The 19,133-nt window shown below is 48.6% G+C and overlaps 1 protein-coding gene across 13 annotated transcripts in view; it reads right to left on the reverse strand.

Moving 5' to 3' along the window:
- CD44 (CD44 molecule (IN blood group)) overlaps positions 1-18,881 on the reverse strand; it is an 82,753-nt gene extending 63,872 nt beyond the window's left edge. For 2 of the 13 annotated variants that reach the window (XM_031459798.2, XM_031459799.2), the window contains exon 1: positions 18,523-18,880. In XM_031459798.2, coding sequence (XP_031315658.2) covers positions 18,523-18,592 — 70 coding nt within the window. In that variant the 5' untranslated portion in view covers positions 18,593-18,880. Of the gene's footprint in view, positions 1-18,522 lie in introns of all 13 variants that reach the window. The other 11 variants (XM_064492452.1, XM_064492453.1, XM_031459797.2 and 8 more) reach the window with 10 other exon arrangements.
- Positions 18,882-19,133: the final 252 nt, after the last annotated feature.

Genomic DNA, 19,133 nt, shown 5'->3' on the forward strand with positions numbered 1-19,133 from the left:
CTTCCTCTACCCTGATAAACAGTCCTTAGGGAAGGCTGGGATTATCTGATGATGCTTGTTTGAAAGGAGGGAGAGCTGTCCCCCACCACGTCCCAGAGGGGAGCAATGGCGAGACCTTCCCTCTGCCCCCAGCAAGAAGAGTCTGGAATATCCAAGGCTTGCTTCCCCAAACCCTGCCCCATCTTTCCCGTCCCTCAGCAGAAAAGGTTTCCTCCTTGTCTTTCACATCCATCCTGAGTGGTCAAACATTGCACATATTCAGCTTCCCTTTTGGTGGTCTGGCAGGAAACCATGGAAGAGACTGTTTCTTAGGTGACACCAGCCAAAGACGAGGGTGGGAACTGGGGTGGTGCAAGGCCATAAAGCAGAAGGAGAGAAGATATGGTCAGCTTGCGGACTCTTATTTATTTTTTAAGCACTTGTCTCTTATTCCAATAGATAGATAGATAAAGTTTCTTTGTAAGCTGAATTTGGACATCACAGCCTGACTCCACCATGGTAAGCCACAATCCCACAAACCCAAGCAAACATTAAAAGTGGATACTAGCCTTCAGAAAAGAGAACACCAATCCCAAATTTATTCACTCAACAAGGTTTCATTCAATGCCCCCATGTGCTGGGCACTGTGCTAGGCACTGGGACCAGGGCACTGAACAAGGTCAGCAGGGTTACTGCCCCAAAGGAGTTTATAGCCCAGGAGAAAAGACAGACATTCAACAAGTCCAGAGCAGAGCATAATGAACATTATAACAGAAGTACAAGGTGCTGAGCGCTTAGTCTAAAGGGAGGCCTTTCCTCCCCAGGGCCTTTCTGTCCCTAAGAGATGCCTCCCCGAGGCAATGCCACTCAGCTGAGAGCTGAAGGATGGATGGGGACTCTCAGGCCAGGCTCAGCAAGCCTCATGGTCAGGAAATTCACCCTCAAAATAAAGCATAAATCATTTTAGCTTAATAGAATCCATTTCCTCTAGCTGTTTCATCATTAGATTTTGAAAAGCAGCAGCCCCCTTCCTGTGTAAGAAATAGTCACATCCTTGAGGTCCACGTTACACATCGTTGGGTTTCTCATCCCTAGATTCAGTCATTATAAATCCTTTAATAATATTTAAGTGAAAAAAAGGAATGGAAAACAAACAAACAAGCAAAAATCCTGAAGTTTCCGTCCATGCTGATGGACTCGTGAACTAACGACACGGAGGGAGGGGACTGGCCCAGAAAACCCGCCTGTTCATCTTTGGGCTTATGAAAGTGTTAAGATGTTGGGCCCTTGAGCTTTGGACTCAAAGAAACTATTAGGAAGGAGTTTTCCTGCTTGTGAAAGAGCAATTATTAATGTAAAATTCAATAGTCAATTCCAGACTACTCGAAAGCAAATCAAATCCACTGGGATCCAACACAGCGCAGGAACGTGGACTTCAGCCCTGGGGGGTGGACATCTAGGGTCCAAATCCTGAATCTGCACTAATTAGCTACCTGACCCTGGAAAAGTCATTAAACCTCTCTCCTCTGCAGGAGTGTAATGATGCTAACCATGAAGTTAATGTGAGGGGTGGATTCGATAATGGAGCTGAAAACACTTCACACACATTAAAACACTCCAGGAGTGTAGTTATTGAAAAGGGAAGCAGGCTATCTCCCTTGGGGGTCACCACCTCATAATCTACAGGAAGAGCCGCTTGCCCAAGGTCATAGCAATTCTTTTTAAATGGACCGCTACACAGTAGTGGTCCTCATGCCTGGTGCACTCCAGCAGTGCTGAGACGGTTTGCAATAATGAGTTTCTAATAATAAAGTACTCAAGTGTGCACGAGTTTGACTATTTCTTGTAAATTATAACAGATTTAAGATTATTCCCTGATACACTTTTGTTGGAGAGAGAAAAGGATAAAGTTACAGCTGTTGTGACCATAAGCCACAGACCACCTAAGCTTCAAACTGCAGTGCGTCCACCTTGTGAACTCTATCCATGAGGCATGTCTTCTTGGAATAAAGTTGAGGGTGTGGCTTAGGAACAAAAGAACTTAGCTTTTATTTTTTTTTTCATAGACTCTACAGAGTCTCAAACCACAACTCTAACAGATGTACAGACACCCTTTGGGGCCTTACTCACTGTAACAGACATTATTAACAATGCAACAAAATTCTTCTAATTGAACACTGATTTTGTTCAAAATTTTAAACCTATGCTTCAGGGAAGATGAGTTCCCCACCCCACCGCAACTCCTAGCTCCAATGGATAGGTCACGGCTGATGTAAGTCAAGACCCACAGCCAGAGTTCTCCTCGCCAATGATTGGTTCAGTGTGGGCATTCCGGGGCATGTGAGACCCCATCTTTGCAATAAGAATTAAAGTCAATTAAAGACTTCTGGAATAGCCATCCTTCCAGTTTTTAGAAGAGATGTTTGTGAATAAGCACTCCTCTTTCTGGTACTGGATATTTTTTTTTTCATGGGATGCCTGAAACTGTGGGAGTCAATTTAGGCTCATGAAGGAGGCTAACCTATAGGAAGACACTGTGAGCAGCGGAGTGGAAACTTGGAAGAAAACTGGGTCTTTGATAAACACCACGGAGCCCCTGGAATCGCCCTGCTTCCACACTTCTTGTTGTGGGAGATAACGTTTTATGAGGGCTGATTGCTCTGTTACTTACAGAGATACTCGGCTGACATGCACTGATATGCGTATATCAAGAAACACGTGACAGATAACAATTACATAGGGGGCAGATCATGATTTGATGCATGGATGGGTTGTAGCTTATGGTCAAGCATAATAGCTGTAACTCCGCCCTTATCTCTTCTACCCAAGAAAGCACATCTGAGTAGAAGTGAAAGGATGTTATCGTCGTTGGGATGATCACCTGGAATCTGTTCATGTTTACAAGACACAGTTGTTCATAACAGACCATTCGGATTGCTGGTGCCTATGCTCTACCAATTAATAAATAGTGTTATTATTACATGTGCTTTCCTCTGAAAGCATCTTAAGTGATTTTTTTTCTCACCACATCTATCACACTCCCCTGATAGAGTCCACTCTGGTCATCTCTCAGTAGTTACCACCAGCAAAGAAGATAAAAGGGTGAGGCCCTTGGAGCCAAACGGCTGGACATCTATCCCAGGGTTCTTGGGTGTTCCTTCTTCCTGGACCCAGTAGCTGCACCTGCGTGGCTGCTGGAAGTCATCCTATAAACCACCTCCTTCACACACACCAGTCAAAGCCTGGGCCACGCTCTAGCCACCAAAGTGCTCAAAACAAGACAAAGACACTTCCAATAAAATGGACCAGACTTGATCCTAAACCAAGGCTTAATGTTCAAGATTCTTAAATAATGAATTTTTCTCCCATGGGAAAAAATGACACTTATTGTTTCCCAGAGTTTGGGCTCCTTTGTTCCCCCAACATGTGCTTCTAAAAGTCTGAGTCAGCTTGGAGGTTCCCATGGTTTTCTTCCCACCACTAGTCTATTGCAGGGCGTATGCGCTAAGCCAGCTGCTTTCAGAATGTTGACGTATAGAACTTTCTTTCCTGGCTGTCTCACTCAGATGGCCCACACATGAGGCAGCTGGAACAGGACCTGTGTTGGCTAGAGTTGCTATGAGGAGATTTGACCCCACCCTCCAGACTGTCCCCTGGTCCTGAGAGCCGGTGGGGTTGAGAAGTTCCAACAAGTCGGCCCCCACAAGGAACTGCGGGGATCTGAGAAACACCGGCAGTGCTACTCATCCTTGAGAAGCCTTGAGAGGCTTTCCCTGAGGCCCTGCCCAGCTGAGGTCTCCCTGTCACATGCTGTCACCAGCTCCTGTGCTTCCCTTTCCTTGTTTTACCACCACTGTCATCAAACAAAGGCGTCATCAGTTGTTTACTGTGTCTTCTCAGATAGACCGTAAGTTCCATCAGAGCAGAGCATGTGCGTCTTTTGTTTAAGGTTGTAGCCCCAGCGCCTGGCAGAGTGCTCGGTACATGTTGGTATTTGATAAACACATGTTGGGTGAACAAAAGAATCACTTGAAAACCGCTGATTGCTCAGGCAGGCTGGGCAGAAGCTAGGCCAGGTTATGCTGGGCCTTCTGGTTTCCGGATGCTCATTGAATCAAAAAGGATCAAAATGAAGGCCAAATATGGATGTACAAGGTCCTGCCCAGAAAACCAGATCCAAGTACAATGACAGCCTCAGTAGAGTGTAAACATCTACACTATTTCCCATTGTGCGACGAAAAAAGCAAAAACGAAAAACAAACGAACAAAAAAGAAAACCCAGAAACATTTTACCTTCCTCTCTCTGTCACTCAAGGTCTTCCTGCCCTGGTCATCCACTGTCTTGTGTAGTGCCCTTCCCTCTCCTCTATCATCTCAAAGGATGAAACAGAAAGTACACTGGACTGAGAGTCAGAAACCAGGGTTTTGACTCTAACTAGTTGTGTGAACTTGGGCAAGTCACGTGCAGTTTTTGAGACATCCTTCCCTTACTTGTCCAATAAAACAAGTGGGCTACATCATTTCCAGCACTTTGCCCCATCCTAACACGCCATCATCACTTCACTGTGTCACCAGCTCATGATAACTTCCACTTAGGGCCCTTTCTCCTTTTCTCCACTTTTCCCTCTTTGGAGCCATACTTTGGTGCCGTCATGGGGACCCAGGTCAGCCTGCACCTTCTAAGCCCTGGCAAAGCATCTGAAAACCCTCCCACACCTGCCTCCAGCAGTTTTATTGAATTACCCCAGCAATGGCATTGGGACTCAACTTGGCAGGGCACCCCTGTCCCCTGTAGGCTGGCTGCATCCACCGGCCTCAGGAAGCAGCAGAACCAAGAATCTGAACACATACCAGGTCCCCTAGGTAAGCACTGCCCAGGACGGCAGCTCAGAGGAGATGGGTGAGCATTCCGAAGAATACAATTTCAACGATTGGGGTCAACCAGCAACAGGAGACAGAGATAAAGGGGAACGTTACCTCAGGTAATAATAGAACCTTGTAGTTCTGCCTCACGTGCTCCTGCCTACTAGCACAGAACACTTTCCCACCAGCAGGCAGAGGTGGAGAGGTCTGGGGCAGACAGACGGATTATTATCCCCAGGTGGCTCACACAGTGTATTGAAACATTAGGCAGATAAAGCCAGCAGCCCCAGGTCACACAATTAGGCTTTGACATGGTGGGAATTAGAGCAGAATGTCCTAATCTCACCCAGGGGCTATTTCTAGTAGACTCTTGACGGAGCCTTTAGTTCAAACCTTGGTTCTATCTTATCTTACCTGCCCAGGTAGCAAGCTTCTTTTTTTCCCTTGGGGATGAGTACGGGGAAACTTGGGCGGCCCAGAGCGGGCTGATCAGGGTGAGTTCAGAATCCAACCTTCTCGGCTTGGATGCTACCGGCAGGACCCAGCAGGACCAGTCTGTGGAATGCTGCCACTGTTTGCTTTTGGGAGGCACGGAGGAGCCCCGGTGGCAGCTGAGAACGCAGAGGCTCCAGGGCTGGGAAAAGTTGTAATTAACGTGCACACACAACCCTTTCATCTTCAAAGGCTTTACTCACATTAGCGAGTTATGCCTCCTATCACCCCCGTGGCTGAGGCATCACTCTGTCTTCTCTGCTTTCAGATGGAGAAGCTGATGCGAGAAGGGGCCCTTTGCCAGGAAGTCTGGCCCTGATTCAAACAGAGGAAATTCCTGGCCCCGGCATCTTACTTCGCTTGGGGTGATGAGAAAACAGATTGTGAATGAATCCTAAGAGAAGGCTGGAGTGAGCAAACTCCTCTGGGTAAGAGACTGCATTTATATTGTTCTGAAAGGAGGTGGAGTCTACGCTACGGCTAGCTGACTGGATTCAACTGGCTACCCGCCCCAAGTTACACACAACTATCAGAAAGGTAGACTGGAAAAGCCCACTGCTGCAATGTGATGACATCTATGTGACACAAGGGGATCAAACCCTCCATATTGTGCCCATGGCAGACATCGCTAATGGACCACAGCACTCTCTGTGGCTGAGCCAAGGTTGGCTTCTCAGCACAGTCCTCTGGGATGCCTCTGGTGATCAGCGGGAAATGGTACATGAGCTGAAATTGGTTTGCCATTGCTGCCCTGCCATAGAGTCTGTTTGGGATTCTCTCAAATTGCTACTCAGGCAAAGCTACCAAAGTTTTATCTAAACCAATGTTAGAGCTGGCCTTTTTCTTTCTTCCTTCCTTCCTTCCTGCCTTCCTTCCTTCCTTCCTTCCTTTCTCTCTCTCTCTTTCTTTCTTTTTCTTTCTACATCTTTATTGTAGTATGGTTTCCGTACAGTAAACTACACATATTTCAGATGTACAATTTGACGAATTTTGATAGATGTGTACCCCAATGAAACCACCCCCACAATCAAGATAGCTAACGTTTCCATCACACTAACATTTCCATCACTCCCCAAGAGGTGCAATTTTCGATTTCCCAATTTATCCCTTCCCACCCCTTTTACCCACTGGTAACCATAAGTTTGTTCATGTCCATGAGTCTGTTTCTGTTTTGTAGATAAGTTCACTTATGTCCTTTTTCTTTTAAGATTCCACATATAAGTGATAACATATGGCATTTTTCTTTCTCTTTCTGGCTTACTTCTCTTAGAATGATGATCTCCAGGTCCATCCATGTTTCTGCAAATGGCATTTTATTCTTTTTTTATGGCTGAGTATTATCCCATTATGTATATATATGGGATATATATATATATATCACATTTTCTTTATCTGAAGCTGGCCTTTTCCTGAAGTCTGTCTAGTACTGTCTAAAGAGGGTGTCATGAGAACTTCTAAGTCTCTGGGGCAGAAGAATTGGAACGCATAGATGGTGCCACTGTTACCTGATCACCTGAATCACGCCAACCTCACCGCTCACTGCTCTTCAACATGGCCTCTCTTATTCAGGTGGACTGAGCCCCCTCTCCACCCGAGTCAGGCCATACTTATTTCTCCCACTTTAAATTTTCAGCTCATCCTTTACATTTGCTTGGGCTGCTCCCCTCTCTCTGTCCATCTCCCTTCCCATGCTCAATTCATCCTCAAATCTCACTCCTTCCATGATGCCATCCTCTACAATTGCCACTCCTGGAGATGTCTGCTTTCTTGTATAATTCACCTGTTTGCTTTTCTTTCACCAAACTGTAAGCTCTGTGAGGACAGAAACTATGTCTTCTAATTCCCTCACTTCTTTCCACAGTGCCAATCACAGAATAGATTTTAGTGCATTGAATTGGTGAGTCTATCCCCATTTTACAACTGGGGAAACAGAAGCAAACAAAAAAGGCAGAATCTTGCCCACAGTCATCCTGTGACTAAGAGGGAGAAATGTGGTCCCTGCTGGCCACACGTGGTTCTCACTTCTCCTAGAACTCTGTGTCTGGGGGACTGGCTGGAGATACAGATGACTGAAGCTTACCCAGTGATCACTAAGGCCACTGACTATGGTGTCATCTTTCAACTTCTGGTCGGCCGCTTCTAAGACTGATATGAAACGAGTCCACCCAGGGTGGACTGTGATCTGATGAGGATTTTCAGGGACTGACAGAAGGTCAGAACCCCAGCAGGGCATACGGTCTCTGACTCTCCGCTTTGGCAAACACCTAAGTAACGTAGTCTTCATAACCTCCTTTTTCTTTCTTTCTTCCCTCCCTCCCTGCTCCCCACCAACCCGCAGTGAGCAAGAAGAGCTTCTCTAGTTTCATGAAAAAGAAATAAGTATCTTAGTAGGAATCTGGAAGGTTCTCCATAGAAGTAGCAACTCACCATCCCAAAGGCCTGCCTTGCCCAGTGCTTTGGCGTGTGTGTGTGTGTATATACACACACACCAATATATACATTTGTTTTTTGCTTGTGTTGGTTGACTATTTTTTTTTTTCTCTTCAGATTCCCACGGCCACCCTAGTTATCTCGCCCTCTAAGCACTGCTTTGTCTGAACATTGTGGCCCATTTTGCACCAACGCATCCCAGGGTCCCCTTGAGGGAAGCCAAGAAATCCAAGGTGTTCATGGAGCTTTCAGAGTGAAGGATATAATCTTTTCTCTTCTTCAGGAGTTGGCATTTCTGGCCTCTTGAAGTAATGTTGGTTCAGAGTAAAGCATCTTGCGTTCAGATCCTGTAGCTAATCCCAGGACTGGCTTCTTGTGGTTGTCGCTGTGTGACTGAGACCTGGTGCTAACCTCTCTGCTGCAAGCTTCTCCATCTGCTCTCCTGTCAGTGGTCAGGAGGATTCGGTGGAGTCCTCTGAGCAAAGCACCTTGGCCCAAGAGTCATTCTTGCCCATTGGAGTTTAGAGTGTATCTGGGTCCATTCGCTTGTTGCTTCTGGTGTGGATTAATAATTCACTTGTGATATTTGATACAAACCAGGCATCACTTTTGTGTGTTGTGGTGGGGGGAGGGCGGCACTGCCTTATAGTCATGTTACTCTTTCCATTCAGTTTTATGAGGCTTAGGCGTTCACAGGCCCACAGAATGATGGATTTATAGAACAGGAGGTCTGAAAAGGAGCTTACAAGAATCCTGTTGTCTCATTTTACATGTGGGAAACTGGAGGCAAATCGGGGTGAAATGATTGGTTCGGCATCACATAGTCAAATCAGAAACAGAGAGGAACTAAAATGTCATAGTCATTTTTGCTCTTGAGGCACCTTCTATGTACTAGACCCTGAGCTTCAGATACTACGTGCTGAACGTTGTTCTAGACACTCAGCGTGTGCAACCACAGGGTCTCACGCTGCTCTTCAGTGGCAGGAAGGAGAATCAACCTGGGGTCTGTCTTGTTTCAAAGCCCTGACTCCTTCTACATGGTCCTCCTCCAAAGCCAGCCTCCTCGTTTCCATCACATCACAGGAAACAGCTGGTTTGGTACGGAAGGTCTTTAAACCATGGAAAGAAACAACTTCTCCCTTTTTATTTTATCAGTGACCAAAAAGCCAACCTCTTTTCTCTGAGTGTTGTTAAGAACATGACTTTGCAACTTGGGGTTCTTTGTACACAAGACCAGATTGGGAGGGGAGCACTGGGGCAGAGAGGCAGACAGACCTCTAGGAAATCAAGTTCTGTTCTGGTCCACTGGACACAAACCCAATGAGCTCTAAATCTCCCCTGCCTTGCCTGACATGTCAAATGTGAAGAAAGATACACTCAAATGAGAGAGAAGGCAGACAAAGGTGATTTCAAGGAGATTTGAGGATCAGTACATGAGACCCTAGGAAGAAAAAGAAGAAGAAGAAGAAGCTTTCTAGAGACCAGAAAGAAGAGAAAGGGCGCAAACGTATTAGCCAGAAACTATTAAAAAAAAAATCACAGAAGGTAAACGATAGAGATGGCTTTGCTAGCCAAATCTAGAAATTTTACTCATTCAGTCGTCCAGTATTTACTGAACACGTACTATAACTGAGGAACTGACAGCTGGGGACTACAACGATACAAAATTGTATTAATGTCCATAAATGTACAACAATGCATGAGATTATTCTGTAAGGCACTTATATGCTCATCTGTAAAATAGAACAGATTATCATAATATAGCTCAAAGGCATCCCTTGAACATCTTTTTTAGTAAAGATATGCTTGTGAAGGTTTTAGGAATTATCAGGGCGAAACAACTAGAAGACAGCAGGGAAAAGTAAAAGTCACTCTGGGAAGTCTAGAGGGACGTACTTGACCCCTAAGGCTGACACTGATAACCAGTCCCACCACAGAGGACCCCCTACGAAGGACTTCTGGGCAGGAGACTTCTATGACAATGTTACTTCTCTCTCCAAACTCTGGCTTGCATCTGTGTGCCCAGCACTCTGGTGGGTACCTGAACCCTTGTCCTCCCCTTTCAGGGAAATGTGGCCCTGAAACTTACTGGTGGCTGCGGGGCTGATTCGGTGACATCCACTGGTCACCTGCAGACTGTAAGGTAGTGCTCAGCTCTGCTGGAACCTGCTTCGTGGACTGGACACCTTCAACAATGTCAACATCTGACTGGTAAACAGTAGATAATCGTTTAATGCTTTTGGAGTGTACGAAGACTGGGGCCAGGGCCTGGGCCTAGAAATGACCTTCTAGGCCAAAGGCAGGAGACCAGGTATGAGCTGCATGGACTTGTTCATTTTTCCCTGGTGTCTCAGTTTGCAAAACGGTGAACACTTGTGAAGAGGCCTTACCATCTTCTCTAATACCTTGGTGGGTTCTCTTTGAGAGAGGAAGTAGAAAAAGACACTGCCTAGATCCATGATGGTTATGTGGTTTCTTCTAGAAGGCATTGCAGACCTGCTCAAGTGCAAAGAGATGTACTGAAAATGAAACAGATGGGGATCTGGGTTGAATCTCTGCCCTGGGGCCAAAGGCTCAGGTCCCTTCTTGAAAACAGAGTCAGATGTCTCCAGGGGGCTTTGCCTCCTTGCTTCCAGGGTGGCTTGTTCCTCAGGCAGGGCCCTCTGGAGAAAATGCTCTCTACCTCCTTCCCCTCCCCCCACGCAAAGGTCACCTGCTGGGGCCAAGCAGAAGCCAGGCCTCTGGTTTGCGCTGGGGCTCGGAAGAAGGGATGCAGCTCACCTCTAGCTTTTGCTCATTCCTGGTACCCAGGGTGAGGGTAGTCTGATTTGACAGCCTTTGCTCTCAGAGCCCCCTCCTTCCCTCACCAGTTCTAGCCAGTAGAGAGAGGCCCTGACACTAAAGACCCTTAAGCTGAGGGCAAACATTTTTGCTGCTATTTGATGGGCTCATTTCCCAACTGTATCCTGTTACGATCCAAAGTCCCAGATGATGGAGCAGTACCAGTCAGCAATCTTCATCTTCCATCCAGTTGAACAAACAACTCAATTCACCATCCTTTTCAATCCTAACCCGTCTCTAAGTCCCCACCCCCTACCCCATCAGCCCGTATAGAAGAAAGCAGAACTTCTGTCCAGGAGTTGGAATGAATGAGTCACTCAGAAGACGAACGGGAAGAAGTTTCCATTACAACTTCTTTCTCCTTCATATGTGCAATTCCAGCCTCCTCCTGCGACATCATGGTAGAAAGGGAGAGCAAAACCAGCTCTGTGGATGTTACGATCCTGCCCACGTCAGATTCCTGAACGGAGTTTGTGAAGACAACCGGCGTACTATCAGGTACCGTCATACGGGTTTCTGGGATGCCCTGACATCCTGATACACTAAGGGTGGCACAGCAACGCAGTGACCAAGGGCATGAGCCCCGTAGCTGGACCACCTGGGGTGGAACCCCGGCTTCATCGCTCACCCGCCCTGTGGCCCTGGGCAAGTTACTTAAATTCTTTACGCCTCAGTTTCTTCATATGTGAAAGAGGGATAATCAAAGCATTCATTCACGAGGTTAGTGCGTGGATTAAACAAGTTTGTATTTGGGAAACAACTGAGGTGGTGCCAACATGTGGTCAGCACTCTGTTTGCTGTTATTACCAGCAAAGGTCATGGTATCTCAAATACATACAACTAGGGGCAAAGAAACAAACACAAAAGGAACAAGAGCTGTAACTCTCAGGGTGCGGGGAAGAAAGATGAACGTCAGGCACAGCCCGAGGGGGCTGGCCACGACACCACAGCAAATGCTCAGAATTACTGGTCTACGGGAGTCATCTCTCTCTCTCCCCAGAGTTTTGCAATTAACGTTTACTCCCAAAAGCTGAAGACTTGAGAACGTTTGGGGGGTGGGGGGTGCCTGAGTTTTGCAAATCACCTCCTTGGTGACTCAGCCCCTCCCCACCTACCTGGGACCTGCGTGCCCACACCTGCACTTAGGAGGGACACCTGCCTCAGGAGGACGCACCCAGGCAGCCAGTGCGCCACAAACTCAGGGAGATCCGGCTTCATGAGGTTCTGTTGCCCCATGACACCCACCCCTCCTCTTGTATTTGCCTCCCTGTCCCCAAGCTCCAGGGGACAGCTGACCTACGGGTGGGCAGGACCGCCCCCGTTGTGGACAACTTCACACTTGCCAAGCTCAGTGGGGAGGAGGCATGGTTTGCCAATATGGCTCCCCCTCCGACGTCAGGCTTCCCTGGAGACCTTTAGTAGCTGCAGGAGACCTACAGAAAGAGCAAGAGCCTTCTGAAGTACTCCTGCTTCTCTCCCGACTGCCAACACCTTCTAGAAGCAGGAGGCGGGAGTTGGAAGGCTGTGGGCCTCTCACCCAGGGAGTCCAGCCTTAGCTCAGCAACTCCAAAATAACCAGACCTCCAAGCGGGCCGCTGCTCCAGAGCGTTTTCTTTTGAGGCTTAAACTGGGGGGTTGGTATCATCATCCTGCCTGGCTCCCACTCCCTTCTTAGCTCAAGAATCTAGTAACCCTGTCCTCAGACAGACGTCCCCAGCCACAGCAAGCAGCCACCAAAGCCACAAATAGACAGGCGATGTCCCTCCCTCGGCATACCAAACACAAGCCCTGTGGTGGGCAGCTGGCCAGCCAAGCGCCCTTCTCAGCCCAGTCCTGAACGAGGCAGCCATTACCACCGTTATCACATACAGATAAACGTTTGGCATCTTGGGTAGACTTTCCAGCATGCTTTCATATATACGGCTGTAGTAATTTCTATATTCTAGATATTAATTTCAGTTCCACAGTTACTGGTAAAAACTATGGGCCATGACTGGGAGCTGGGACCACAAAAACGAATGCGATATGATGCCTGATGTTAGGGGGCTCCCACAGCACTGCCGAAGAGAGATAAGAGAAGACAGATCCGGTTTGGGGTTTTCCTCCATTGAGAAGTGTGAAAGTCATTAGCACCTCTTGGCCCTAAAAGATAAATATGGCTCTTTATCTTGATTTTCCTGTGCAGCTTTTAGCCTAATTAACTGGGGATCTATGGGAACCAGATACCACATTGTCAGAGACAGAGTTGGCCACCATCCCATTACACCAGGCGGTGACTTTAACCCCCTCCCCCTCATTTGGCAATGTCTGGAGGCAATTTTGGTTGTCACATCTTCGGAGGAGGGCGCACTACCAGAATCTATTGTGTGGAAGCCAGAGGTGCACAGTCAGCTGTTATCCAGGAAACCCTACGCTAGACCGTGAGCTAGTCGGAAGCAAGGACTGTGCCCTGGCAGTGAGTTCTCGGGACCCAACCGCTGTGTGCATCCAATAGGCAATGCATAATCACTTGTTGACTATATCATTCAGTTAATGAACTTACTTGAGAGGGGATAAATTAATAGCAGGGTAACAGAAATATACACGCCTTTAACTCATCCCCTCTTCAGATACCCAAATTGTCTCTTGTCCACATTGCCGCCTCTTCCCCATCACTGATTCCCCAGCCCTCCTGGCTGTGCCTCAGCTTGACAATGTGTTAGCCTTACGGTCTCAGTTGGACAGGCTGTCACTCGATTGCACTGTGTTACACGTGTAAAACTATAGGTTCTAGGAAATAAGTCCCACATCTCACACATTTAATTCCCCTGTAGTACCCAACACAATGTGGGACCCACAGAAGACACCTTATAAATGCTTCACGAGTGACCAGCAATACCCAAATTATGTGTAGACACACGTGTTCAGAGGCATATATACCTACAAGCACACCCACAACGTGTCTATATCCACATCAAGCAACCAAGAATCCAATATGCTGCTTTTCTTGATTCTTCACATATTGGGGTGATCAAGAAATGGATGGAGAACAGAGGAATACAAATGTTTCTCTCCAAAAGTACATGTCTTCTGGACCAAATATCAATTTAATCAGACACTAGACTGATTAAGGAGTTGTATGGATATGAATTCACTCAAGCAAAAAGCCTTGCAAGTCTCTGACTTTGAATCACACGAAGCCGTGAATTTGTTTGTAGAAAAATGCATAGATATTTGGTCAAAATATACACTAGGCTTCAACTGGTAGAGTACTGGCACATTTGAAATCCTGACTCTCCTGGAAAATCTGGAGCGCACAGTCCCAGTGTCTGTGCCAAGCCAGATTCCACAACCACAACCTTTAGAAAACACCCCTTCCTTACTCTGGCGAATCAGGCTGGCTTCCCAAACCCCTGTTGGCCAGCTTTGAGGGAGTACCTTTTTTAAGGAAAACGGTCAATTTGCTAAGTGAGTGACAAGTGGGGTTCCAATGTAAGGTCGGAGGTCCCATTCTAAAGAACACTTGTGTATTTCCCATGCAAGCAGGGACACAAAGGAAATTGAGCCATCGGCTTCTTGCTGTGCAAACCCCTCAGAATTTCTCTGAGACAGAAAAGGTCCCCTTTGAGGACAGCTCTGTCCAACAGCATCTGCCACCTACTGCAGCTCTTTCTTTCACAAGAGCCACTTCCCTTTCAGGCTCTGGGTGGAGTCGGTTAAAAAGGAGGCGCTGGTGAAACACAAGGACAGCCCAGCCCAGCCCTGATCAGGATGGATGGCCGAAGAGGTCGGCTCCCCTCCCATCACCCCCGTCCATCACGGAACCCTGCCTGGAACTGCCTGACACCGAAGGCGGATCTTAAATCTCATTTGGGTGGCCACATGTCTCCGAGAGCCCCACAATGGCTTTCCATTCAAGAGCCTTGATTTTTCTAGAGAACCGTATCAGTCCACCCCAGGGTCCTTAATACTCTCCCTCACTGGCGCACATACAACCTGCTAAGCGCTGAGGGTTTCCACCGAACATGTGACAAAGGAGCTTCCTGGGTCATCGCACTCAAAATGCTCACAGGGTCAGAGCCTCCACAGGGCCTCTTTCTTAATTTCCAGGCAGAAGGCACTGCCCTGACTTGTCTCTTACACAAGGAACAGCCTCTCCCTTTTCACCAAGCCTGCAAATGAGAGCATGTCTAGAAGGGCAGCTGGACTCTGATAAGGGAATTGGTTTAATTTTAGTTACAAATAACTAGGTTGGCATCTCTGGACAGCTGTGGCCAGGCCTGGGGAGAGACAGGCCAAGGCAGAGCAGGGCAGCCAAAAGTCCTCAGCCTGCCAGGGGGAGAGGAAAGCCACTCACACCAGGCTTCGTGTTCGCCAGCCTCATACAATTTCCAATGTCCTCCAGAGGCTAAGTAACAAACCAGAGGAACACAGGCCCTGGAGTCTAACCCGAGGGATGTCAGACAGTGGGGGACCCCAACGCCACCACTCACTAGCTGTGCATCCTTGGGCAAGTCATGCCATCTCCCTGAGCCTCAATTTCTTTATCTAGAAAAAGGAACTAAGAGAGAGCTAAATGTACATAGGGCTATCGTGAGGCTTATATAGGATAACCTACTTAAGCTCCTGGCTGAATGCCTAGCATAGAGTCAGTACTCAGTAAATTGAATTCCTTGGGGACTCAGGAAGCTACAGGAGCAGAGTGCCTCCGAGGGGTCCAGCAACACTCCAGGAGACCCTGGACGGTACAGAGACTCTTCCCTGAGCAGCAACTTTGCTTGATAATAAGAAATCTATATAATTATTCTTATATTAAACTCAAACTGGGTACACTGTGAAGTAAAATACAAAATTGTAATGAGTGTTGAGGATAGCATTTAAGGCATGAAACAAACATTGCTCCATCGGTAGACCACACCTTCCCCGCCCACTGAAGTGGGTAGAGGTGCGGCTCATGACAGCCTATGATGATAGAGGTATTCTGGAGACCCGAAGTTTGGAAAATGTCCTTGGCTTACACTCTGCCTAAGAGAGGATAGTGACTTCTCCTCTCTTCTCTCTTTTTCAGGATCTGTTTCCTCCGTGGGAAAAAGAAGGGGTTTTTCAGAATGATCTGTAGAGTCCCTATCTCTGAGTCTACAACAATAAGTCAAGAAATATTTCTTGAATGAATGAAAGGGGATCTGTCGTCAACTAAGAATTTCATGCTGCCTAGCACCCTCTCCTGCATGGGGCTATTGCGGGGTGGCGGTGGGGGAGAAATGGAAACTTTCCCTACTAGCTGCTAGCCTCAAACATACCTCCTTGGCACCATGCCTTTGCAGGAAGTAAGATGTCCATTGTGTATGTGGAGGACAACTGAATTAACTAATGCTAACCTCAGCAATGATGGTGTTTTGCTTCCTTGCTTCTTCACCTGGGAAAACACGACTAAAGCCGGAACTCCCAGAAAGAGGGGTCTCTAATGCTCAGAGGCCACCCCCAAGCCCCAAGAGCTCTCAGACACATCCATCTTTCTAAACGCCAGGAGTGCAATTCCCTAGCAATGACCTCTCACCCAAAGAGGAAAGGAGAAGGAGGTGCCCACTGCCCAGGGCCACCTTCTTCCTTCCACATGTGACACCTAGTTCAAGGTATCTGTTCTCCAAGTTACAGATTCTGGGTCCAATGCTGCTTCACTACATTTGGCCATTTCTCTACTTCTTCCTTTCTAATATGAAGACTGGACTTTTCTTCCTCCCTAAAGTCTTGCCTTTTTCCAAAGTTTCTTCACTGTCCTCTGGAGCCTACTGCCTCCACTGGAGGGGTGCCACAGAGCCTCCCCGCCTTCTCTTTCTCCTTGCCCTCTCTGCCTGCCCAGCCCCAGCCCCAGCCCGAGCCCGCTGTTAAGTCACGTCTCCTGTCCAAGTCTCAGTTCCTCTCAAACAACTTTATGAGCACATGGAAGCCTGGGCCCAGGCAGTTATTGCTACTAGCACTTTTTTGTGCTTCCTCCGAATTACCGCTACCCAAGGGACCATGAAAATGCAGGCAGGAGTGAGCTGGCTGGTCTCAGGGAGAACTTCAAGGGTCAGGACATTGCCAAATATTTGGGGATGGGGCCCTTTAGAAAAATCAGTGATACAGGGTGGAAGGAGTCAGGAGTCAGAATCCTCACAAAGCAGAAGACATTATAGGAAATTAACAGACAAAGAAACTTGTCTGGAGGCCACGGAAACACCAGCATGGATCCCTTTCCCTGAGGGCAGGCTCAGGGCTCTCCCCAAAGTCTTTCCCTTTTCTCTCTCATCTCAAGCATGTCTGCCTTTTAAGGGCTCCTTGGAGCTCCCATTCCCTTTGGAAGCTTCCTCTAAGGCCCCTGTCCACCCCACTCCTCCTTCCATAAAATCCTGTCCAAGTTTGTCCCTGCCATACGGACAGCCTAACATATCCTGACTAAGCACAGGCCAAGGGGTCTGGTTCACAGGAGCACCAGTCCTTCCGGCTGTGTGAATACTAGCAGGTGACTTAACGTCTTTGAGCTGCAGTTTCCCTCCAGTACAACAGGGCTAATGACACGACACTTCTCTCCGGGCCATGGAGAGGGTAAAATGAGATGTAAAGAATTTAGCGGGATGCCTGGCATAGTGACGAAAGTTACAATAAATGCTGGCTAATGCTGCCACCCCTAGTATTATTTATTATTATTATTAATTTTGTTTGTTTGTTTGTTTGTTTGTTTGTTTCAGGAATCTAAATCCTAGATCCCCACTTATCCTCAGTCTAAAATACCCAGGTCAGACGGTGTCTTTTACTTTCTTGGTACACCCCAGAACTGGTTTTAATAAATACTTGCTGAGTGGAATTAACCATAGGTTGAGCTGTCTTAACAACCCAGCTGGCACTTCTTAAAAGAAAAATTAATTCTGCGAGTGATAAGCAAATCAGCCATGTAATTATCTGTATATATATATATATATATATATATATATATAGACAAAGAAAAGGAATGCTTGAAGTTCAGCCTGGCCAGAATATCTCACACGCAGCCACCCCCAGGCCCTCCACAGCCATCAAAAGGCACAGACCCTGTTGGGATGGGATCTTGGCAGCCCCAACTCCAGGATCCCTGATGCAGCCCTGGTGCCCAAGTTCCTCCTGCTCCCAGGCTGCCGGGCAGGGAATCCGAGCAGCATTTCTGTCTGGATTTCCCCTAACTGATTGGCAGAAGCAGGAGGTTGCAAGCTTGGAGCTGCTGGCCCAGTCATTGCCTCTCCTACTCACACTCCCTGCTCCAGCCCGGCACCTCGTGGCGACCCAGAACCTCACCACAGGGCTGAATCAAGTTCCCACAAGTGCTAAGATCCTTAGTAGCTGGGGCCAACTGTAAGAGCTTCGGAGGCCAGGCGCAGTGAGGGAGCCGCAGGAACCCAGGATTCCTCTCGGGAAAGCTCGCTGCCACCAGCTCTCACACATGGCAACTATGCCCACCACTCTGGCCACCTCGCTAACAGCCCAGCCCCTGCCCCTGCCCCAGTCCCTGCCTCTGTCCCAGCCCTGGTCCCTGCCCTTCTCTGCCCGTACTCAGCCCCGCCTGACTTCGAGCGCCCTTGGGCACAGGAGCCTGTTCCATCCAGACACGGGCTGCGCGCACTCAGGAATACAGTTACTTTCCGCCTTGGTGCTCCCGCTCCATCGACCTCACCCAAAACTGCGCGCCGGCAGCCTGCCCAGTAAACTTGTCCTCGCTCTTTCTCTTTTCAACAAAACGGTGCTTCCCACCGACAGGCTCTCCAACAGCTTAGCGCAAATCCTCGCCCTGCTCTCCTTAACCAAATCCGCGCGGCTCGCCGCCCACTCGACTCCGGCCCCCAAGGGCCAACTCAGCCCGCGCGGCTGCTGGCTGGGTCCCGGCCGCGCCCGCCACTCCCTCCCGCGGCCCCGGCGGCGGGCACTCACCAATCTGCACCTCCAAGCTCAGCTGCACGAGGCAGAGTCCCCAGGCTGCGCGCCACCAAAACGTGTCCATGGCGTCGGAGAGACCGAGAGAGCAAGCGAGTGGAGCTGGGGCGCTGGGCGGGGGCCGGAGCGCTGGGCGGAGGAGGGCGCCCGAACCTGTCGGAGGCTGGGGTCCGGCTGGCAATGAGGGCGCCTCGGAAGTTGGGTGCAGTTTTTATTCGAGGGCCGAGAGTGACCTAAGAGGGAGGGAGCGAGCAGAGGACACACCCAAGCGAGGGGGCTGTGACTAAGCAGCCGGCAGACGTTTAAAGACGTACCGGCTCTCCCTGGCGCTGGCCCCTCCGCCCCCGCCCCGTTCTCCGCCGAGCCGGTAAAGCGGGGCTGCCGGGGCGGCCGCCCGGAGGGCAGCGGGGTCCCCGTGCACCCGGGGCGCGCCGACCTTCCTTTTCCGGCCGGCGGGGAGCGCGGCCTCCGGAGGCAGAAGGGAAAGACTGAGTCCTGAAACCTTTCCTCGTGGGGATGAGCCTCTGGCCTCTCCTCTCCGCTAAGTTTCTCTTTGAATCTAGCTGGGGAACTCGTCTCTCTGGGTTTCACAGGCAGCTGGATCTTCT

The sequence above is a fragment of the Camelus dromedarius genome, chromosome 12 (genome assembly GCF_036321535.1).
Source record: "Camelus dromedarius isolate mCamDro1 chromosome 12, mCamDro1.pat, whole genome shotgun sequence".
In the NCBI taxonomy this organism is placed as follows: domain Eukaryota; kingdom Metazoa; phylum Chordata; class Mammalia; order Artiodactyla; family Camelidae; genus Camelus; species Camelus dromedarius.